This window comes from Lissotriton vulgaris, chromosome 6 (genome assembly GCF_964263255.1).
Source record: "Lissotriton vulgaris chromosome 6, aLisVul1.2, whole genome shotgun sequence".
Lineage (NCBI taxonomy): Eukaryota > Metazoa > Chordata > Amphibia > Caudata > Salamandridae > Lissotriton > Lissotriton vulgaris.
This window is the reverse complement of record NC_141694.1, coordinates 933,617,312-933,641,618: the sequence shown is the minus strand read 5'-3', so window position 1 is coordinate 933,641,618 and position 24,307 is coordinate 933,617,312. Positions and strand designations below refer to the sequence as shown.

Genomic DNA, 24,307 nt, shown 5'->3' with positions numbered 1-24,307 from the left:
CTCTTGAATGTCTTTCGATATCCTTATAATGTATAGTGGATGTTCGAAATTGGGTTACTGGATTGCCGGGTTTAAGCCCTGGTCAAGCAGCAACTGGAAACCTAGTCAGGGTGAGGCACAAGCACACCTCAAATTGCTCAACCCCCTAGTACCTTGGCACAGAGCAGTCAGGCAATGTGTAAATTATTTGTGCAAATGAAAAACAGAGAGACCAATTGTTTCAAAAGGACTAGCCCTCCTACAGGAAAGAAAACTATAGGTTTTCTATTACAACCCACATCCACCAGGGTTACACTTTGGTGGCATGCTTTATCATCGTGTCCATCCTGTTCCGCTGCGGAATGAGGCGCGCTACGACCTATGAGATATACAGGAGCACTTTGGGTGTATCCAGATGGTAAAGGAGATGGAAAGCAATAGGAGTGGAAAGGTTTTATGGAGAGTGAGATTAAAAATACCTGCCCAGTAAGTGAACCTACTGCCCTCTAGTAGGTATAGTTAAAAACAAGGGGGAAATCAAAGGGAAGGCTTTAATGTGACTGCCTTTCTAAATGCAGTAAACTGACAATGATTCTGCTACCTATCTCTCACGGGATATATTAATGATCAAATCTGATTTGATCATTAGTGTATTCCCTGAGAGATAGGTAGCAGAACCATTGTTCGTTTACTGCAGTGCAGTATTCCAGAGGTTCTGTACACAAACTGGGTAACCCCATTGTTAGTAATGGTGCTTTCTAAATGGTCAACATGTTTCAAGCCACACATCATAGGCTTTTCATCGGGACCAAGGAAAACTAACTCCCTGAAACTACTTCTGTTATGCTAATAGTGCACACACACTGCATGCCAAACAGTTATATTTAAGTTTGTGCAGCAACCACTTGGTAATTACTGCCTGCAACCCTGAGAGTACATAATGAGAGAGTGCGTCTGTACAGCCATATACATGAAACAATCACAGTTATTACTGCAATATATTGTGCACTTCGTATTATTCTCCGTGTGAACCACTGTTGTGATGAAATACGCGAATAAGCTGAGATCAGTCACAATTGTGGCAACCCAGCAAAAATTAAATGTTCTGCATTTTCTTTTCAGAAGTCTTTTTTTGCACAGCATCTAGTAACTTGAAAGCACTGTATTAATTCTTGCAAGGAGGTCAGTATTAAGAACGCATTGATATCAGCATTACAAGTCACTGATTAAGCGTTTTCATTCAAGATGACTACAAAATGTTTTCACAGCTTCTTATTTTAGTTTACAAAAATAGTTAAGTCTTTTAAGTTCAATAAAGCTTTATTAACAATAAAAATAAGGCATCAATACATAGTTAATAAGTCTTGATTGTTGATTCCCCCCACCACTTTCCGATAATATTTGACCTCTAAAAGTATTTTTTTTATTTTATTTAGCAATGCTTTAGAAATTGTGGGCCTGATTCACAGAACTAACTTAAGACAAAATCCTAAACTTACTACCATTTTGGTATTCACAGAAGGCACTTACTTATTGATGAGTAAGTGCCTTCTGTGAATACCAAAATGAGTAACTTACTCATTTTGAGTAACTTACTAATTTTGAGTAACTTACTCATTTTGAGTAACTTACTCATTTTGGTATTCACAGAAGACACTTACTCATTGATGAGTAAGTGACTTCTGTGAATATCAAAATGAGTAAGTGCCTTCTGTGAATACCAAAATGGTAGTAAGTTTAGGATTTAGTCTTAAGTTAGTTCTGTGAATCAGGCCCTGTCCTTCAAACATCAGGTGTTGATTTGGATGGATTCGATGCTTTTCTTATGAACACAACTAAACATATGACTAAAATGAGCAGTCACAGAGGCCGTGTTACTTCAGAGTCCAAAAAACATGTATTGGTCTGGCGGAGGTCAAAGATCACCGGAAACCAAAATCAATAGAAAGGTCATAATTGGATTAAAAGTAAGAAAAATGCCTCAGTTCCAATTATGTATTTACTGTTTGGAACTTGTCAGCACATAGTCACTATAGGGGTTTGTCTTCTGCAAAAAAATAAATGAGCAAAGAAAGAGAATCATTTATTCCCAATTACTTTGTTCTTTATTTTAATTTTAAAGAAATTCCTGATTTTTTCGTTTCTTAGTTTTAGGGTCCGACCTTAGAAATTTTGTTAGATGCATGCAATACAAAAAGAATGATGACGTGTACCGTAGTTAGTGGGGAAGGAAAAACAAATAACTAGCAGACTGTTTCTTGAAGAAGACCTCGCAGTTTCTTTACACTTTCTCTTTCCTTAGCCAGTTGTTCCTGGGTAGCTTTCAAAAGCTTTTGCAATTTGGTAGCAGCTTGACTCAAGTCTCCTGTTAGTTTCTTTTCTTTCTCAAGTCTTACCTACAAAATTACAGGGGAGGGGGGGGCAAATGGTTATTCTGAACAATCCATGCAAGTTCTAGGAAAGGGTCTGAGCCTCATGCCTTGTTAATCCAACTGAGACGGACTAGGACTGATCTAGTATTTATACTTAACACAAACTCCAAAGTTAAAATGTAAACAATCTCATTAATTTAGCAGATGACAATTACCTTTAGCTGTTCAACCTCTCCCACGCCAGAGGTTAATTCTCCCTCAAACCTCAGTTTCGCCAACTCGTCCCTGATGCTGAAAGGAGATACTGCAGCCTTCATGTGAGGACAGGATAAAAAAAAAAGTTAAATCGAACTTCAGAATAACACGATTAAAAACATGATGCACTTTTGTTAAAATTAATTGTATGATTTCTCCTAGAAGTAAACTGATTTACATTGCCTAGTATCATTAAAAAAAATCTTAATTATATACTGGTGTAATACTTTTAACAACAGTACATTATCTTCAGTGAGACGAGACACATTCAGCTAGATGCTTCTCCTTTTTCACAGAATTATCAACATCTTGGTTAACAATTTCGTTTTGAGCCATCAGGAATTAATAAAATACTCTGTTTCAGGAAAGCTCTTAAAACCTACATTTTTCAACTCCAACTGATGTTCTTTACTCAATCCCACTCAGCGCTGTCAGTATCAGGACACCCTTGTGGTAACGGAGCTCAAGAAACTAAAATAACACAAACTAATATGGAATATATAAGATTTAAGACTGAATCTACAAGGCAGGACTTTGAAGCAGAAGAAGGCATGTGCAACCCTCAACGGTGTGAAACCTTTCAAAGGTAGGACTTTGACAAAATGTCTGAGAGGCTTTAACAATTCTTTAAGACCAAAATAAGTTTGTGTGTGGAGTATTAAGATATGGTATATGTACAACTTCATCCATTATTGTGCATACGAGAGGCATTCATTGATGGGACATAGACTTCCGGATTAATTCGGAGTCTGAATCAAATCTGTGTCTTGTTTAAATAAATACCTATCAGAGTGCTGGGGATAGTAATGAGGTGCTGAAGATGAATGGTGAGAGTGAGGGTGCTTGAGGCTCACCACCAGCCACTTGTTTCAAAAAACAGATTGTAACTGTGCCTAATGGGAACAATTTAAGAAGACAGACTGGATCATTGAAACGCTTGTAGAAGGCTCCGAGACTGATGTGTAAGATTAAAATATTAAGGTCGGCTGTGTCAAAGGTCGACAACTGATCAAGAAGTCTCAAGGCACATACTTGGCCATGATCCCTGGCAAACAGCATTTCCTCCCTGATATTTATCATGGCCATTTCAATGTCCCAGTGAAGCTTAAATTCTGACAAGATGTCATTAAGGGGTGTATTCGTTTTCAGGTAGACTGAACGAGAAGTCAATACCAGCTCAGATCTGTGCATTAGATTGCAAGCCTAAGATGGATCTATTGCTTGGCAGGTGCTATTGTTTTTTATTTTGATTGACCTCGCCAGACCATTAGGGATGCACCAACTATCTTGTGACATATAGCAAGATTCCAAAATTGACACTTTTGATGCGTACCATTGTAAAGATTAAGGTGAGCGGCCGCCCATTTGGTTTATTGGTGTTTTATTGAGGTGGTGATCTTTAAAACTAGTCAGAATCAAGGTAGCAGCATACTGGCCAACATTGGCCCGATTCACAGCGTTCTGTCAACTAAAGCAGCAGCTAAAAAAAAAACGTCAGGTCTTTGCACAGCTTTTGTGGTGTTGCACTTCTGGTTTGTTAGGAATAACTACGATCCTTTCTAAATACTTCTGAACAAGTACTGTAGAATAATTAAATATTTGAATAATGTGAGAAAAGAGGAGGGCATTTGTACTTCTGAAAATGGTGGTGCTGTATCTACAGTATGCTCAGTTCTATCAGCAACGTTTGAGTGCTCTGACCCTTCGCTTCGGTAGTAGGAGCTCCTCAGAGAACTATTTACTGCAGTGCCAAGGGCAACCTCACCACGAACTGAGAGTATTTATTTATTTGAAAGTTTTATATAGCGCGAACAAGTTCTTTGCAGATATCAGAGCGCTTTACAAAGCCGGGAATGCCAGCAAGAGAGTGGGGTTACACATAATAAGTGGGAAGGGTAGGTACGTGAGGGAGCAAAGTAGTACAGCACATCAATAATACAAATATAACAGTTAAATGTGTGCATAGATAGTCAGTAGCGTCAATAATACAGGTGAAATACATAGTCATAGAGTTCGAACAGAGAGTTAAATGTGTGCATAGATAGTCAGTAGCGTCAATAAAACAGGTGAAATACATAGTCATAGAGTTCGAACAGAGTAATACAGGTCGGTGTAGGGTCTTTCCAGATCCACGCTAATAGGTCAAGTGTATTTGGCCATAAAAATAGCTTTTACTTCTTTCTTAAAAAGTGTGAAGGAGGAGATGAGCCTGGTTTAGGAGGGAGTGAGTTCCAGATCCTGGGTGCCATTCCTGAGAAAGAGCGTTTATAGGTTTTTACCTTCCGGAATCTTCGAGGTTTTAGCAGAAGATTGTTTGTGCCTCTAGTGTTTCTAGAGCCGCCAGAGATTGACAGCTTCTGAGTGAGGTATCCGGGAGAGCTCAGATGTAGAGCCTTGTGTGTCATGCAGGCGATTTTCAAATGTATTCTGGCTTCAAAAGGCAGCCAGTCCAGTGTTTTCAGATCAGGGGTGATGTGCGAGTGTTTTTTTGATCCAGTGATGAGTCTGGCTGCAGCGTTTAGAGAGGCTCTTAGGGGAGCAGTGCTGGTTAACGGGAGACCGCAGAGTAGCATTGGGATTTGGTAGAGATGGCCAAGGATGATTAACAGATCATCAATGGAGGAAGGGGTGAGATCAGTGAACCATGTCGATAACCAGGATAGGTTACGATTTCTTGTCCAAAAAAGGCAGTTTGGTAACCTTCAATGGGAATTCATATAGCACTGTGAAGGGAATGCGCGGATGACCTGACAAAACAGGACAGTAGCTGGCTCTTGGTGTTTGAACTGGTGAGAACAGCAGATCTAGCATGCAGCATGCATTGTTCATAGGAGTTTTGATTAGTTTGAAGATTACAAGTTATCCAGGACTTGAGCATAATAATTGTGGAGATGATCCTCCCAAACAATAAGGTCGCCGGGTACGAAGTTGTAGGAGGAGGTCGAAAGGATACATTCCATCAACTCTAGATCAGCTGGGAAAGCATGAATAAATTGTATAGTTGGTTGGTAGATTGTTAAGCAAGCACTTACTCATGGGATGATTTCTTGCCATGTGTCAATTGACAACCCCTCTTTTTTTCATTTTATAGATTGCCACAGTGTGTTCTCGAATGTTGTGTCAGGCGAATAAGGAAGCGATGGCCCATATTTCAAATAAATAAAAGCACCAGCAGGATCAATAAAAGTGAGCAGTCGATTGCTATGATCTCTTAAAATGTAATTACAAATAATGGGAACGGGACAAAAAACAGAACCGGACTGCACATAATCTTCATCCCTATGCACATATCAGAAAACTTGAGAGGCTTTTTGCATTCAACTTTCAAGCATGTTCATAGATTTTTTTAAGAGACTGATTAATGGGGATTGCCTTTTTTGTTACAATGAACTAGTGCACACTTAACACGAGGAAACAACACACACCACATGTTAATGCAATTATAGGACTAGTAGCAGCTACATTAGAAATTGTGCATGACAAACAAGGAACTAATATATTGCTTTTGTGCTATTTGCAAAAACGCCCCCTGACAATTACGCCTTGTGATATGAACATTAAAAGGAGTCCAGGAAAGCTATTTTAAAAACAATGAAATCCAGTCTTCCACACCTTTAATTGGGTTACCCAGACGGTGCATGGTATGCAGTTATTGTAAGAATGGTTTTGGAGTTCATAAATAATGTATGCATTATACCATTTAGCATGCAATTTGTTCACAGTGAGTGTAATAAAAAAGTATCAAACACTTGAGATTTTGGTTTTCAGAAAAGACTAACATGGTGTGGTACCTCTCGTATGCTGGCAATTTATTATGTGTACTGAGTGCCATGACCAACAGCAATACATACTGGGATATTTAATCTCTAGCTACCCAATGTCGAGACCCAGCCACCACCTCATGGTGACAGTTACACCGGCGCACCAGGAGAAAACAGGCAAAGACACAGATCGGAGGGGGTGATGCTGTATTAAGCAACTACGACCAACGTCACAAGAAGGCTCCCAAGACAAGCAGAATGAGGTAATATGAATTTTATGGTCAATTGTGTCCCCTAACGTAGGCCCCAACGGCTCCATGTACGTGCTTCAAGTACATGTATGTTCCCTCCACTTCCAGCTATGAAGACGCAAATACATTTGCGTCCAACGTTAACATGTCCTCTTTCAGATCCACCATGAATGGGTCGGATATTCGGTTCCTAAGTGTGCCTTGCCAACGTCTTTACATGGTGCACTTTCATGTTTTACTAGCTCTGGTGAGTTAGGCCCTGATTCCTGCCATCGAGCCCTTTCTGCCTTCTGTTTCTAAAAAGCTGCAGTCTGCTGCTTCCTGACCTCTGCCTTACTCCCTGTGCGGCGAGCGGTGCCTGGCTCGGCCTGCTTGCCTGCCAAGGCTGTATTCAGCCTTCAAGTTATCTGCTCCGCTCCTCGAAAATACATTCCTGTCTAGTAGTTTAGGAAAACATCCTTCCCAGCTGCAGAGCAAAGGGCCCGGCCTCACTGTCTCCATGCAAGTAATTCATAGCTCCCGTTACCATGGTAGGCCCATGGCCCCTCGCATCTCATGTAGACACGTAGTCGCGTATGCACGCACTAGCAGTCAGTATAGAATAGCCTCTGCCCGAGAGACCTTTTCCTTCTAGATAATACAGTTCCTCAAACACAAGATATTAGATATGATTTGGGATTAGGTTGTTCTGACACCCCAGACTTCTGTCTCCTCATGTAGGGCTAAATGTCAAGTCCCCTTCACCCTCCAGTTCCACGTCAATCACACGTCACGCTGCTGCGCGCGCATCTCTGCCATGTATTTCTGCTGACACTGCAGGATTCTTCTATGGATCCACCCACCTGTGATACGTTTCATGTGACGTTGTCTAGCACACACCTCCGTGTACGCCCTCATGCACGCCTTCTGTTACGCCTCTTTATTACGTACATGTGTTCTTATCTCGTTTCTCTCAGCTGTTACGCCTTCTGCATCTATCACTACTGTAATGCATTGACTATATATATGATGTTCTGTTAATAAAGCCTTGTACATGTTCATGTCCATTCCCTTCCTGAACCCTTGTGGTGATGGAACATGATACCTGGTTCGAACCAATTCCTTTTTAAGGAATAAAACCTTCATAAAACTCAGATGCCACGGACTCTGCCTCTTATTTTTGACTGAGTTATTCTTATTGAACTTTACCGCATAAATTAAGTATAGGTAATTTAAATTTACCACATAATTGGCGCCCGAATAGGGACCCCTCCCCCACCTTACGCGCCGGCGGTGCGTTGCAGGCCTAGCCCCCTGCCACAGCCGGACGGACAACTACGCGTACCCGCAGGATTTCCTGTATCTCCCTCAGGCCAACGGAGGTGACTGAGGCTGCGATCCACCCAGACGAGGCGGTGAGGAGTGCGGAGGATCCCGACCAGAGCCTAGCTGAGAGAGCAAAGTCCGAGGTATTCAGAGGCCCACCAGTTCCGAAGTTCCGAAGTACCTACGTCACGAGTCGAGTCGAGTCCAGTCCGGTCCAGTCCAGTCCAGTGTCGAGTTTCCGAGGCCTTCCGTTCCGTGCTTCCCGGTGAGTACCGTTGCTGGGGACACATCTAGACGGGTGCATTAGTTTGTGCCCGGTCAAGACGGGTTTGGGTACACAGACCCGGTCTGCACTGTTTAGCGGTGTATCTGTACTGTTTAGCAGTATATCGAGTATGCAGGTAGCTAGTTTTATTCTAGTTATTGTTGTTCGTTTTCAAAATGTTTAAATGTGTTTTAATGTCGTGGTATGAGTGATTGTTCGATCTACATTATCGTGTTTACTGTATTAGTTGGGTCCAAGTCCGAGTAAGTATCAAGTACCAAGTAGCACGGCTGAAACATGCCGCTGTTCTCTAAACTAAGACAGATAGGAACTAGAAAAGGGATACTAGAGGAAGCTGTTCCCATTCCACCCAGGGACACTCCAGGGTATTTTATGTACCACAAACACGGCCTAGATGCTGTATTATATCTCGATTTGTGGGTGGATTACACCAAAGATCTAGCAGAGAATCAGAGATGGCCCGCTACTGGGACATGGGATGCCGAGTGCATCATGAGAGTAGAAGAAGCATTATGGAAAAAGAAAGCCAGACAGTCACAGAAAGATGCCATTGAATTATGGCGTAAAGAATCACACAGACGTACAGAGAAAGAATTCAGAAAAGCAGAAAAACATAGAGAGGATTCAGACAAAGCCCGAGAAAACGTATTAGTTGAAGAGGGGATACGAGTTAAAGCAGAACAAATAGACCGACAACGAAACACTCTTGTGAATGGTATGTATCCTCTTCTGGCCGAGGGTTTACCTAAGGCCACTCCGGAAATACCGAAGGATCTGCCCCCTCCATTGCTCCCGACTAAAGTATGTCACAAGACCACAAAAGACATTTTCCTTTCTTCCTATCTAGACGATGTAGCTCCCTCATATACTTCTGCACCTGCTCATGTACCCGTACCACCTGCTCCTGCTGACGTCTCCCTACCCCTACAGCGTCAGCTCCCAGGTCCGCAACTGCAGTTTCCTCCAGGTCCGCTGCCCGCACCTGCTCCCGTTGTTCCCCCCCGGTATTCAACAACTGCATCCATCAAATCCTTTTGGGACTGGCGTGGCCCAGGACCCAACCCAGCTACAGCAAGTACAGTTAGGTTATGCTCCAGCCTCCGGTTCAGGAGGTGCTACGGGAGGTTATCAAACACCCCCACAGATACACCGAATTACGATGAGAGATTTAGCAAAGGCACGGACACCGAAAGGCGTTCCGGCCGAACTACTTAGAAGAGAGCTCACAGACTGCAGATATGACCCAGTGCCTGGTACGTCAGGCCCCATGTTACTAGCGTCCCTACGTTTGAGACGCGTTACAGACTATTTAATGTTACTACCAGGAATGCCAGAACATCTAGACAAATTGTACGATTTTATTAGAACAGGAGAAGGGCCGGAGTCTGTTGCTGAAGCCATGTCACGTCAGAAAGTTGAGACTAAAGGTTTGATAATGCGATTTTTGGTTAATTGCTTAATAAGAGAACACGATCAGGCAGGTTTTCCGCAAAGTGAGATGGATAGACTGATTAGATGGAGCCAGAATATGTCGGAGGGTAAACATGATAAGGAAAACCAAGTACATCATATGGTTAGAAAAGTCTGTAAAGAAATAATAGAAATACATGCCCAGCGAGCACCTGACGAAGATCTTGAATTAGACGATCCAACTTCCTCGCAAGAGGAGGAGGAAACCGAGGATCTAGCAGAAACTTCGCAACAGTCAGACAAAGGGACAATAGCATATGTAGGTAAGGGAAAATACCTTAAGAAAAGAATACGTCCAGAAAGCAAGAGACTTTTTCTCTCTGCTATATCAAATCCGAAATCTCCTGAACATATGTTTCAGGCTACCGATAAAATACTTCAAGAACGAATGGGGTACCATGTACTCGATTCCATGGATGAACAAGAATTGGCCAGGTCAGCAGTACAATGGGCTGACAATTCTGATAAATATAGTGATGACGCCTTAGCGCAGACCTTTTTGAACCTTTCCCCTGATGAACAGAAATTAGCTGGAATATACATGATTCAGCATCTCATTACGTTGTTCAAAGGCCAACATTCTGATCCAGGTCCCCTACCTGATATATTAATAGAGCTACTCTCGAATAGATGGAGAGGTCTAGGTACAGACTTAATTAAAGTAATTCTAGAGCATCGACACAGGTATAGTGTTTTTCTGAATACACAGTTTGTTCCAGCTCCACCCGTAGAAAGAAAAATGTATTATATAGACAGACAGAATCCCTTACGAGAAGTACATCCAGTCAGGAATGATGATAATACCTTTAGACGTGTGTTTGTGTACACGCCCATAACTAAAATGGAATTATTAGAAATGAAGAAACTAGTGCCCAGTCACGATAAAGACCCTGCAGGTTTTCACCGTGAAATAAAAGACATGTTACTCATGGGTGATTATACCTATCCCGACATTATGAAAATACTGAAAGTATTATTGCCTGCCGGTATTTACGAGAAACTCAAAGAGAAAGAATGGGAGGTGGGAGAGCAAAAGATTGATTGGGCTGCATTAGAAAACGAAGAAAATACTCGAACCCCAGGCCTAGGGCTTGGGGACAAAACTAAAGTATTGCCAGGATTGTTAGTACAAGTATTGCCACGTTTGTTAGCAACGAAAAAGGAGGACTGGGATGCAATCTCAGCCTGCAAACAGAAACCCGATGAAGACACTAGTGATTTTTATTCCCGATTTGAGAAATGTTTTATTATTAATAGTGGCCTGAAAGCAAGTAGCGAGTCATATCCACACCTTTTTGTATCCAAATTGGTCGAAAATTCTCTGCCCCAAGTCAAGAATCGTGTTCTGAAAGTCGAGAGCACATGGCAAGCAAACACGCCTTCCCAAATGTTACAAATGTTACAGTACCACCAGAACAGAATTAGAGAAGAACATGATCACGAACAAAGACGTATGAAAGACACGAAAATGAAAATGTTAGTTGCTCAGTCAGTTCCAGCTGACGGTCAGAAAAAGGGCATGACACAGTCCAATAATTCAGTAGCTCCTGTTAAAGGGACATGCAACTATTGTAAACAGCCAGGTCACTATATAAACGATTGTGCAGTTTTGAAACATAATATAGCTACAGGTAAAACTAAAGAAAGACCGCGTCCTCCTAGACAGGACCAGGCCCAACAACAAGTATCACAGAATATCCAGCCTATGCAAGCTTCACAACAGACAGTACAGACCGTAGCAGTACCACAGCCACAGCCCATTGCCGCAACACAACATGCAACGCAACAGATGTACCAGTATGCACTAACAGATTATCCCGATTATCAGCGATACACATGAAACAGCCTAGAGAGGGAAGTTGGCTTGCCTCTTATCGAGGTTCCTGTAGATCAAGAGGGTCCTTACGTACATAGCCAAGTGTTAGGAAAAGATAGAAAGTTTTTGATTGATACAGGGGCAAGCAGAACAACGATAAGTCATGACGAGGTTCCAGGGGCACCCCTCTCAGGCTCCCAGAATGTTTCCCTTGGATTTTCAGGCAAACCTATTGTAAATGAAGTATCAAAACCAGTACCACTTTTATTTGGTCCGTTGTCTCGCACTACAGATTTGTTATTAACGAAATCATGTCCAGAAAACTTGTTAGGTATCAAGACACTGAAAGCTCTAGGAGCTGTGATTTGCTGTTCTCCGGAAGGAGTAAGATTGTTCTTACGTGACTTTAAGGGTCACTATGTGTTGAGAGATATTGATCCCAGATTACAGAATGTTCCTGCACATTTATGGGCACAAGGCCCCACTGATGTAGGTTGTATGCACATTACACCATATCGAGTCACACTCAGGCCAGGAGTAGTCTTACCACGAATCCGACAATACAAGTTACCTCCAGATGCTGTAGCGGCTTTACTGAAAATCATTGACGAGCTCATTGCACAAGGAGTAGTTGTAGAAACTGACTCGAATCTATGTAACTCCCCCATCATTCCAATTCTTAAACGTACTGATCCAAATGCACCCCCAGTTTATCGATTAGTTATCGATTTGCGCAAATTGAATAAATGCATCGTACCACAGTATCCCGTGGTCCCAGACATCTCGTCTCTATTGACAGCCATTGATTCCGAAGCAACGTTCTTTACTGTAATTGATCTGAAGAACGCCTTCTTTAGTGTCCCAATTGATCCAGAAAGCCAATATCTCTTCGGATTCTGTTTAAATGGTCGAAGCTTCAAATTTGCACGCGCACCTCAAGGATTCACAGAAAGCCCCAGCATCTATAGCCAAGCACTGAAAAGACAACTAGACAGTAAACACATGCCTGACAACACTGCCCTGTTACAGTATGTCGATGATCTACTGATCACCGCCCGCAGCGAACCTGAATGTGAGCAAGCGTCACTGACGGTTTTGCATTTCCTGGTTGACAAGGGACACAAGGTGTCCCCTTCGATGCTGCAATTCTGTGTTCAGCAAGTGGTTTACCTTGGGCACTTGCTGTCCAAAGGGGGGAAGACAGCTAACACCTGACCGCATTCAGTTAATTGTAAACATGTCACAGCCAAAGACACAAAAGGAGGTACGAGCCTTTATAGGCCTCACTTCTTACTGTAGACAATGGATCCCTCAGTATGCATTTCTAGCGAAATCACTCATACAGTTAACACCCAGGAGGCAGCGACATCGACTGCCCTCCCTTGGACTCAGGAACATACACAAGCTTTTGACGACTTAAAGAAAGCCTTATGTCAAGCACCAGTTTTAGCGACACCATGTTACAGCAAGCCTTTTACACTTTTTGTCACAGAACGTGAAGGTACCGCATTGTCAGTACTCACTCAGGATCAAGCAGGTTCATACAAACCGTGTGCTTATTTTTCTAGTTCATTGGATCCAGTAGCCCAGGCTTTGCCTGCGTGCTTGAAATCAGTAGCAGCAACAGCCCTAGCGATCAGACAAAGTGATTCCATAGTGTTAGGACATCAATTGACAGTACAGGTTCCACACTCCGTGGAAGTTCTTTTAAACCGAACACAGACTCAGCACTTGACTATAGCAAGACTGACAGGTTATGAATTGACATTGTTTCAGCCACACATAGAAATCAGACGTTGCAACACATTGAACCCAGCTACACTTGTGCCATTAAGTGAGACAGACCCATTGGCACATGACTGTATTGAAGTCATCACCATCACGACGAAACCAAGACAAGACTTGACAGACACCGCATTACCAGATCCAGACCTGACACTTTATGTGGATGGTTCATGCATGAGAACAAGTACAGGAGAATTAGTGGCCGCCTACGCAGTCACGACAGAAACTGAAGTCATAGAAACAAATTGTATAGACACCCTGTCAGCTCAAGCAGCAGAGCTCATCGCTCTGACTCAAGCCTGTATTCAAGCAAAGAACAAGAGAGTTAACATATACACAGATTCACGTTATGCATTCGGAGTCGTACACGACTTCGGTGTCCTCTGGCGAGAGAGAGGTTTTTTGACCTCTCACGGAGCCAAAATTCAGCACGGTCCCCTCATTCAAACTCTGTTAGATGCAATACATCTGCCTACAGCGATATCAATCATGAAGTGCAAGGCACATACGAAAGTCACAGATACAATTTCCCAGGGTAACGACCTGGCAGACCGAACAGCAAAGCATACAGCTCAGACTCAGACTCACGCAACTGATCTGACAAAGACCATAGTCCAGACACCGACCCATTGTATGACAGTTAAGGATCCCGCCCTAGATGTTATTGATATACAGACACATGCTACACCAGACGAAATTAAGAAATGGATTGAACTAGGAAGGATCCAGACAGAACAGGGAAGGATGACGAAGGGAAAATCTACATGGTTTCTCCCTGACTCTATGGTCCAAGTAATCATTAACACAGTACGCAGTCCTGCACATTTAGGAGAAAAAGTCATGTTAGACAGTATTCAAAACCTCTGGTTCAATAAACATCTACGAGCAGCAGCCAAACAGAAAGTGCGTACTTGCATGATCTGTTGTCAGTTCAACCCAGGGAAAAGCATTCCTGTAGAGCAAGGTGGATTTCATCCTCCCGATCACCCTTTTGAAGTCCTCCAGATGGATTATATCCAGATGGAACGTTGTCGAGGATTCAAGTATGTCCTCGTAGTTGTAGGTGCACTCTCCCGTTGGACAGAAGCATATCCAGTCCCAGATTACACTGCTCCGACCACTGCCAAGCAGCTGGTTCGTGAATTCTTCCCCAGATATGGTTTGCCCCGCATCGTATACTCAGATAACGGTCAGCCATTCTCGTCCGAGCTTATGAAGCAGGTATCTCTCCTGCTCGGCTATCAATGGAAGTTCCCCTGTGTCCGACATCCCGAGGCAGCAGGCCTCGTGGAACGTCATAATCAGACTCTGAAAATTCGTCTTGCCAAGATCTGTAGAGAGAAAGGTGTCGACTGGATAGTAGCTTTACCAGTTGCACTCTTTTACATGAGAATGGTCGCACACTCCAGAACAGGGCTATCCCCGTACGAGGTGGTCTTTGGTAGGCCACCGAATATGTGGGGGACGCCTCTGCCTCGCAAAATTACTGATGTTGACTGTAACATGCTGACAGATTACCTTGCTTCCTTGATGTCTGCACTACAATCATGTCGTTCACAGGTTGCTGCAGCCTTTCCAGACAACACCGAGGTGAAGCCACATGAGGTTGTTCCGGGGGACCTCGTCTTCATAAGGAACTTTGACAGGAGAAGTCCGCTGGAGCCCCGTTGGCAAGCACCGAAGCTAGTACTTTTGACCACAAGGACCGCGATTAAAGTCGAGGGCCGCAAGGGCTGGCTTCACTCGAGTCATATTAAGAAATACCATGGACTGCCGCCAGATCTAGACTCCCAGCCCTGCCCTCCTCCACAGACTGACTCAAAACTCCCCCTGGTCGCGAAAACTTCTTCTCAAGAATATAAATTAAAATTGAGGTCTAGCAAGTCAGACAGTTTAATTGTTTAAGTCCTCCCCTAGGTGAATCGGTTAGACGAGTTTCTGACATGTATCCCCTAAACCCCAATAGAGAGAGAGAGATAGACAGAAACAGCTCAAGAAACGTGAATATTGTAAATCTCTTCGTAGTCACTGTATCGTGACACTATTGATTATGTTTTTTCTAAGTCTTTTGATTATTGCTGCAAGTATACTGTTACATATATACTATCCTATTTTCAAGCGTGCACATTCTTCCTTAAATGTCACTGCCGAGCACTCTTTCAGTGAACTGCCCCCGCATGAGTTATCTTACTGATTTGCGCTGCGCAACAACACATTCATTAGTATGTTACATCATTCTCATCAGACCAGCAATGCTACCAATTGTTGGATATGTGGCCGACTCCCTCCCTATCAGAAATACAAGGGAGTTCTGCCTCTCTTCCCGTACCCGTTCACACACAATGGTTCCTGTGGTGCATGGTTTAGTTTAATTAATTCCTTAGATTCTGATTCCGTAGTTTACCAGGGCAATTGGGTATGGGGAAATCTGAACACAGTTCTGCATAAAGTATGTTTCCCTGACAAGGAGGGTCTTCCAAAAAGGACAGGGACTGATCTAGAAAATGAAGTATATGGATTAGGTAACTTTACACTTAACCTCATGATTCTGAATGTTGAATCCGAAACCGAACCAGTCTTGCCCGCTATGTCCGTACTACCAGTCAAAGGTGAATTAGGTGTCAGAAAGAATGGTTCAGTACACCTGGGTCATAGTAAATGTACTACGGTGATCGAATTCAGCGATAAGGGCAAGTCTACATTTAAAGCTTCCCGTCATTCCTACTTCATTTGTGTTCATACCGCATATATACGCTTACCTCTAGATTGGGATGGCACCTGCTACATTGCATTCCTTCTGCCACCTGTTTTCCTAGCCCCTCCTGATTACCATAGGGACACCCATCTAGTACACAATAGACCACAGAGAGATCTCCCGATTGTCGACTACACTGAAACGGCATGGGAACAATACAAAGACTTCAATAAAGGTTTCTTCCCCTACTTAGGTGCTGTCTTTAATAGTAAACTGATACGAAAATTAACCAGAACCCTTGAAGCAGTAGTGAATGAAACTACTTCCGCCCTAGGTAACTTAACAGAGGAGCAGTCAGCTATGCGGATTGTTGTTCTTCAAAATCGTCTTGTCCTTGACGTCATCCTGGCCGATAGGGGCAGAGCTTGTAGAGTCATCGGATCGAGCTGCTGTGTTTTCATTCCAGAAAACGCGCCATCAGTATATAGAGCCATAACTCGTCTTCACAAGATTGCAAGTCAGATACACCAGAACCCAGGCACCTGGACTTGGTCCGGTTGGTTCTGGAGCGTGTTGTCAGCCTGGGGATGGAAGGTCCTATCCTTCCTAGGTATTGCCCTTCTCATAGTATTCAGTTGCTGTCTATGTCTACAATGTGGGCCAGCGATTTGCGGCTTGTGCGCCACATCATGTATTCCTCATTCAAGTCCACATTCAAAACACCGTAAGAAGAAAGAAGAGCAAATGTGGTTACATGAACAGATTGATAGATTAATGAGGATTGATATATCATGAAGGGTCCGTAGGGGACAAGGAGGGAATGAGGTAATATGAATTTTATGGTCAATTGTGTCCCCTAACGTAGACCCAAACGGCTCCATGTACGTGCTTCAAGTACATGTATGTTCCCTCCACTTCCAGCTATGAAGACGCAAATACATTTGCGTCCAACGTTAACATGTCCTCTTTCAGATCCACCATGAATGGGTCGGATATTCGGTTCCTAAGTGTGCCTTGCCAACGTCTTTACATGGTGCACTTTCATGTTTTACTAGCTCTGGTGAGTTAGGCCCTGATTCCTGCCATCGAGCCCTTTCTGCCTTCTGTTTCTAAAAAGCTGCAGTCTGCTGCTTCCTGACCTCTGCCTTACTCCCTGTGCGGCGAGCGGTGCCTGGCTCGGCCTGCTTGCCTGCCAAGGCTGTATTCAGCCTTCAAGTTATCTGCTCCGCTCCTCGAAAATACATTCCTGTCTAGTAGTTTAGGAAAACATCCTTCCCAGCTGCAGAGCAAAGGGCCCGGCCTCACTGTCTCCATGCAAGTAATTCATAGCTCCCGTTACCATGGTAGGCCCATGGCCCCTCGCATCTCATGTAGACACGTAGTCGCGTATGCACGCACTAGCAGTCAGTATAGAATAGCCTCTGCCCGAGAGACCTTTTCCTTCTAGATAATACAGTTCCTCAAACACAAGATATTAGATATGATTTGGGATTAGGTTGTTCTGACACCCCAGACTTCTGTCTCCTCATGTAGGGCTAAATGTCAAGTTCCCTTCACCCTCCAGTTCCACGTCAATCACACGTCACGCTGCTGCGCGCGCATCTCTGCCATGTATTTCTGCTGACACTGCAGGATTCTTCTATGGATCCACCCACCTGTGATACGTTTCATGTGACGTTGTCTAGCACACACCTCCGTGTACGCCCTCATGCACGCCTTCTGTTACGCCTCTTTATTACGTACATGTGTTCTTATCTCGTTTCTCTCAGCTGTTACGCCTTCTGCATCTATCACTACTGTAATGCATTGACTATATATATGATGTTCTGTTAATAAAGCCTTGTACATGTTCATGTCCATTCCCTTCCTGAACCCTTGTGGTGATGGAACATGATACCTGGTTCGAACCAATTCCTTTTTAAGGAATAAAACATTCATAAAACTCAGATGCCACGGACTCTGCCTCTTATTTTTGACTGAGTTATTCTTATTGAACTTTACCGCATAAATTAAGTATAGGTAATTTAAATTTACCACAAGAGGAGGAGGTATAATGGTCTACATTTGCCACTTGGGCCCTCATAACCCGTGGACACAGCGTGTTGAATGGTGTTAAAGACAGGGTGCCATGGCAAACCTGCCCCCTGAATTGTTATTATTCGTTGTTGGGTGTTACCGTTGAGTTTTTTCTTTGGGTGACAGATGCTTCAAGGGGGGGTTTAGGGAGGAAGGTGGGAAGTGTGTTCGGTCGCTACTGGTTGCAGCACTAAATCAGGGTATTGATTGAGTTTCCATGGTTTTGTTTACCATATTCAATGTGCCGGACCTAACACAGGTCACCTTCAGACACACATCTTGCAAAACCAGTTACAATGGTTTCAGTCCTAGCTGCGGGATCCTCAGGAGGGGGAGAGGGGCACACCATAGTCACTTGGAATGGGAACAGGCTGAATTATAACACTGAACAGTGGGCTACCATCACTTATGCTAAAAGACAAAACCCAGTGGTTCTTATGTTGCAGGAGACACTTGCTGGGAACAGAATGTTCCTTCTAAGGAAGACATGGCTACTCGAGGTTATATCATTTGGGACACACTAGAGGCTCTAGAGGAGTGTCAATGTTGCTCAGGAAAATGTTCCCCTTGGTGGTACATGCAGTCCTCACTGACCCCCTTGGGCGGTTTAAGATGATATTTGGGGCTAAGAAGGGGTTGGCATTGTTGCTTGGTAGTGTATACGCCCCACACACCTAATAAACTCGACCCTGGAGGCGCTATCACAACTATTACCTACCGCCTCACTGAGCTTTATACCGTAAGGGGGAACTTTATTGTGGTGATAGACATTCTGCATGGCACAAATTCTCTTTCACTGGCTCACCGATCCATGCACCTTCGGATAGGGGCCAACAAGCTGGGACTAGTGTTCATCTGGAGATAACACAACAAACCAGAAGGACAATATACATACAACCCCTCCCAACATGGTACTGCTTCCTGAATAGACTACTTCCTAATTCCTTCCTAAGAGATACATCACCCAGATGCATATTCTCCCAACAGGCCTTTTGGATCACTCACCGGTGTTGCTGACAGTGGGTGGCGGTGGGCCAGAGACCAGGGCCGCCAAATGCCCGGTACATCTTGGATGGTGAATGTACGGAACAACTCTGAACTACAATCACTGATTACTTTTAGCTTAAAAGGGGTACAGTCTTCTCACTAACCATGCTAGGTTTCAAAACAGTCCTTAGAGGATGGGCTTGCTCATACATGCGCTGGAAAACTAAACACAGGGAGAGTGAGCTGCTCTGTGTTGAGTGAGATCGCACAACTAGACCATGCGATGCTGGCCTCTCCTGCAACAGACATGTAACTTACTCTTGATCAGGCCTGCTTCACACTGTTATGATTTGTAATGCACCCTAAGATAGGCCTGGATAGTCCGCTAAACTTTCACCAACATTTTCCCGGTCATTGTTCTAAACAATGGTTTTTGGTATTGACCTTTTACCTAGTTAGGTACTGCATAAATGCTGTGTGGTTCCCCCAAAAACTAGCCTCATTTACTATGCATGAGGATTCCTCAGAATCACAGCAGGATTACCATCTTCTGCGTAATAACTATGTATAAGGGTCATCCCTTTGTCATCCTCAGCCGACATGACACAGCAAGATAAAACCCCTGAGGTTGCAATTTATTCTGTGTACTGAATGTAAAACAGAAACAGCATTACATACTGGGATATTTAATCTCTTGGTTTCTGGATATTTTCTCTGTTTGCGAGACCACTGCTCTGGATGCTTTACAGAGAAGTTAGCAATTCTAGCATACTGCCCATCCTTTCGGACAAGGCATGCTAGGAACAAAATCTTTTCGTACAAATTTTTCTGTCATTCACGGATGAAAAATTATTAACTTTTAGAAGTACAAACATTGAAACACACCACAATGTTGTCTAGATTCGGATGGGAGTTATATGGTTACAGCACCTTCTGAACTCACTTCAGCAATGTGTCAACACAAAATCAAATTACAAGGGAGACTATAAGCCAATACAGCAGCCATTTCACCTGATTAAAGTTCAAATACTGTGAATAACACATGAATCATAACTTACAAAATTCTCAATCTACATGTTTACTTTGTGTGCATATTAACAAAACACAACTATCAAGGCAAGATCATTTAACAAATGCCTTAATTTAGTACCTCATCAAACTCTTCGGCTAATTTCTCCCTCAGCGTTTGCTCTTCATTCAGACTTGCTTCTGTTTGCTCCAGATGTGCTTTCAACTAAGGAAAAGCAAAAATACCTTGAGAAAAATAAAATCTAAAAAAAAAACCACAGTCAACATGCAAACCAATATATCAAAGTGCAATACATGTATTTCCTTGTAGGCACATCTATTACTAAAAATATGTTTGGAGAATTTTAATAATTAAAAAAAACTGCTATGGATTACCACAGTGAACATAAGGCAAGTTACTTGATGATTGAGGCCAGACACAGGAAGCTCCTGAAGGATACGCTTTTTGTTTGCAGGTTAAATCTTAGAAATTGTGCTTATCCAATAGTTTGAATCACTACACTTGGAATAGGTCTACAGTGTTACTCAACTGTTTTGCTGTAGCAAGAGAAGAGACCTAATAGGATGAAACAAAAGCTGGGAGAAGTGAATTACAATTAAATGACAATAGAAAACTTAGATATAGTAAGTAGTGGATTCAATAGTTCAATGGTATTTCTACTGCTTTAAAATGATCAGTGACTAGTTAGCATTCATTAACCAGCACTGGCAATGTTAATCGGTCTCTCTTGTATGTAAAGGTAAGCAAGACCACAATGCATTGCCAATGATTCTTTTTTTGGAGCTGTATTATTTCTTCATATATGTATCACCATGGCAGCATGGTCAACAAAGAAATATATGTATTTACCAGCACTAGTATGTGCTGCTGATTTTCTAGTGATAAGCACTTGGCATTTAAGGAAAATATCTAACTTTCCAGAGTTAATTACGTTGTAAGCCAGGAAGCAAATCTATAGAGCCATCCTGGCTTTACTCGGACCCTACATAAAGTACTGCGATGCAATTGATTTTCTAAGAGCCAAACACCAATCAACATCAACAGCTATATTAGGCTGGTGATCAGTACTGAAGCCAGCAAGCTGCTGTCTAGCATAAAGCGTGTTGTCATAGAACAGTTCACTAATGCTCCAATAATCCAGTAATGTAGGTGAAAAAAACGGAAAACTCAAATCTCAATAGAGCTAACCTAGTTTGAAAAAGGATCCGTTAGCCACCAAGCAGAGCGGAGTTTTGGGGGACAATGAATCAACGCAGATTATTAAACACTGTGCAATATGTTTTCCCCTCAAAACTTAAGAACTGTAATTGAAATAAGATTTTTTTCTAAACAGTCTATGCAGGATGGCTGTTTTGAAATATATATAGAAAATACTTAAGCCACAAAAGCCATCACCGTTTGCCTTCTAAATATCCAGAACATTCTCATGGGTTGATGCAACTTAACATCTGTGGAGCTCTTGGACTATCTTGCATTTTATTGTCCCAATTCATTGTCACCTTTTGGGTCTTTCTCTTATATATTAGTTTTGGATCTCAAAAACACTCAGTCTCAAGTAAACTGAATAAACAGTGCAGCTACTAGATCATTCTTTAACCACCCTGCTACTGAGGACAGTACATTAGGAAGGCTAAAGCAATAGCTGTTAAAAGATGTCAAACAGCAAAATGTAAACTATCAATAATTACATTTTAAAATCACAATCTATTTGAGAGGCATAGGCTTCCCTCTGCAATTTACAGAAGCAGCAAACATAACTTTTAATCACTGATCAATTATTCTTAACTGAAAGAATTGCTGTGCCTTATTTTGGCAATATTCACAATGGTTAAGTGGAGAAAGGTCAACCACAAATTAAACTTGTACTCATGATAGGTTTGCACATGTTGCTCTAGAAACAAGTAAACTTTCAACACATACTTTTTAATGAAAGTTTCAAAACCCATTAATATCTTTATTGGGTCTTGAATGTAATCATGCGGTTAGGTAAAGGTGTTATAAGTGTCCCTCCATTATGTGGGACAAGAAATATTATACATAGAAAACATATATACAACTTAAATCTATGGGAAAAAGACGAAGTCGTAACATCAAGAAAGTGAAATGTCATGCACATGCAGAGTGTGAGACAAAGCACTTGGGAAAATAATGTCTCACCCCCCTAACCTCGCCAGGTTCTTGCTCAGTTTGGGCAGCCTGTGACACAACTACTTCTTCGTCATGTACATGAATCTTCATCTCACTCAAATGTTGTCTGACCTGAAACAAGGATCAGCAAGCGGTGCTCAATACATGAAACTGCCGGAGGCCGGCATACCTTTACAGTGCCAATAACAATGATCAAGTATAAAAAAAAACTTTCATTACAAAATATGAGGGTTTGCGGAATATTGTAAATAGTATAGTGGCATAGCAGTTCAAACATTACTGGGCAACTTTCAAGTTGTAACAAAAAATGTTCTTTTAACTAATATTCAGTTGAACATTAGTGTTTGTAAAATTTACGGAATAATCACTGAAAATATCTCACACTAACGCTATAGCACAGCAGAATCAAACTGGCTTGAATATTCATGTAATAATAAAGATTGTGTGCGAAAAGTGTTGTAACAACGCTTTTCCATAGGATACAATGACCAACTGACAGTGGAAAAGTTTGATGTTATTAAAACTGGACCAGTCCTAAAAGCAAGGCTAGCAAATAGGGAATTCGGTGGTTGGGTTATATTTGCGCTGGGTAACAGTGATAATAGTCAGGATAAGAAAATATATGAAAGCTCCAAGGACAAAGTTTAGACCACCAATCTAAACACAACAGGCATGAACCAGTCAATGCCCTGATACACAACAAAACAGTAGTCCTGAGCTAATATGAAAATTCACTTTTCAGCCAATAGACAAATCACAAATCACTGTTTGTTTTCTTCTCTTCTTTCTTTTATTTCATTCGTTGATCGTTCATAAAACCTCCTAGCCGACACGTGTTTCGTCTGATATGGCGTTAATCCACAGACTTCTTCAAGGCTTAAATGAGTAAATTCGGCCTCTAATCTCCTGTTTAGCACCCCTGCCACACCGTCAATGGGGTTTAGTTGTCCTCTTAATCTATTTTCGGTAGTATTGGCCCGTAGGTAATAGGTAAAATCAGTCTCTCTCCAAACAGTATTAGTCGGGTATTTTCCTCCTGTGACGATATCTCGTCTTCTTCAGAGTCGGGTTCCTGGCGTTCACCTGTGGATTAACGCCATATCAGACGAAACACGTGTCGGCTAGGAGGTTTTATGAACGATCAACGAATGAAATAAAAGAAAGAAGAGAAGAAAACAAACAGTGATTTGTGATTTGTCTATTGGCTGAAAAGTGAATTTTCATATTAGCTCAGGACTACTAAAAGCAAGGCTGATTCATGGAATTTAGGTTATGTGCAAGAGGGAATTCAATTTACAAAGTCAAGTAGAATTAGCATGATATGTGAATGGTCAATTGGCAAAGATGGCGGTCCAAAAATTCGTAACTTCACTACCGACCCCCGTGCAATCTGGCATAATCTTGCGCTAGTGGACACCGGCTGGTGTGGAGAAACAAGGAATAGTTTTGCTGGTGTGGAGAAACAAGGAATAGTTTTACTGTCTCCCTCAGGCACAAGCAATCCCCATTCCTCTGGTCGTGGGGCCCTGAATGGAGTGCCGACCTACAACAAGGAGCCCACGCAGTGAGAGGAGCAAACACCGCGATTGGAGACCAGTGACCTTCCAGAGGAGACCAAGGGGCCCACAGCCGTGGTCCCTTGCCGATACAGCGATGCTGGTGCCTCAAGCATCAGAGGGAACCAGAGGGGGGAGGGAGAGGGAGAGGGAGACGGAACCAGAGGGGGGAGGGAGAGGGAGAGGGAGAGGGAGAGGGAGAGGGAGAGGGAGGAGGGAGGAGGGAGGAGGGAGGAGGGAGGGAGAGAGGGAGAGAGGGAGAGGTGTAAGTTGGGGCTAGCAGTGCCTGACTGGCCTACTTTTGAGGGCATGGCAGGCAGTGAATGTGCCTCACCGTTCAGCAACTGTTTGAATCTCCAGGCAGTGCTGCAATCAGAGGTCGAGACTGGAGGTGAGAAGCCCCCACCGCCTCCCTAGGAGAACACATTGTTGTGGGCCTGGGCAGTGATGATGGCAGTGGGGGCCACCATGTGAATGGCCTGGGCACCCGCAAGCCAGAGTTCTTGTCGGCCAGTCTTCAAGAGGAGGCATTAGC

General features: G+C 42.8%; 1 protein-coding gene across 7 annotated transcripts in view; it reads right to left on the bottom strand.

The window, feature by feature from the left end:
* RRBP1 (ribosome binding protein 1) overlaps nucleotides 1–24,307 on the bottom strand; it is a 331,988-nt gene that overhangs the window by 7,633 nt on the left and 300,048 nt on the right. For 2 of the 7 annotated variants that reach the window (XM_086926921.1, XM_086926922.1), the window contains exons 28-30: nucleotides 22,226–22,327; nucleotides 20,189–20,272; nucleotides 2,567–2,662 (exon numbers count right to left, since the gene is read on the bottom strand). In XM_086926921.1, the coding sequence (XP_086783047.1) occupies nucleotides 2,567–2,662; nucleotides 20,189–20,272; nucleotides 22,226–22,327 (282 nt within the window). Of the gene's footprint in view, nucleotides 1–2,207; nucleotides 2,376–2,566; nucleotides 2,663–20,188; nucleotides 20,273–22,225; nucleotides 22,328–24,307 lie in introns of those variants that run through there. The other 5 variants (XM_086926923.1, XM_086926924.1, XM_086926925.1 and 2 more) reach the window with 3 other exon arrangements.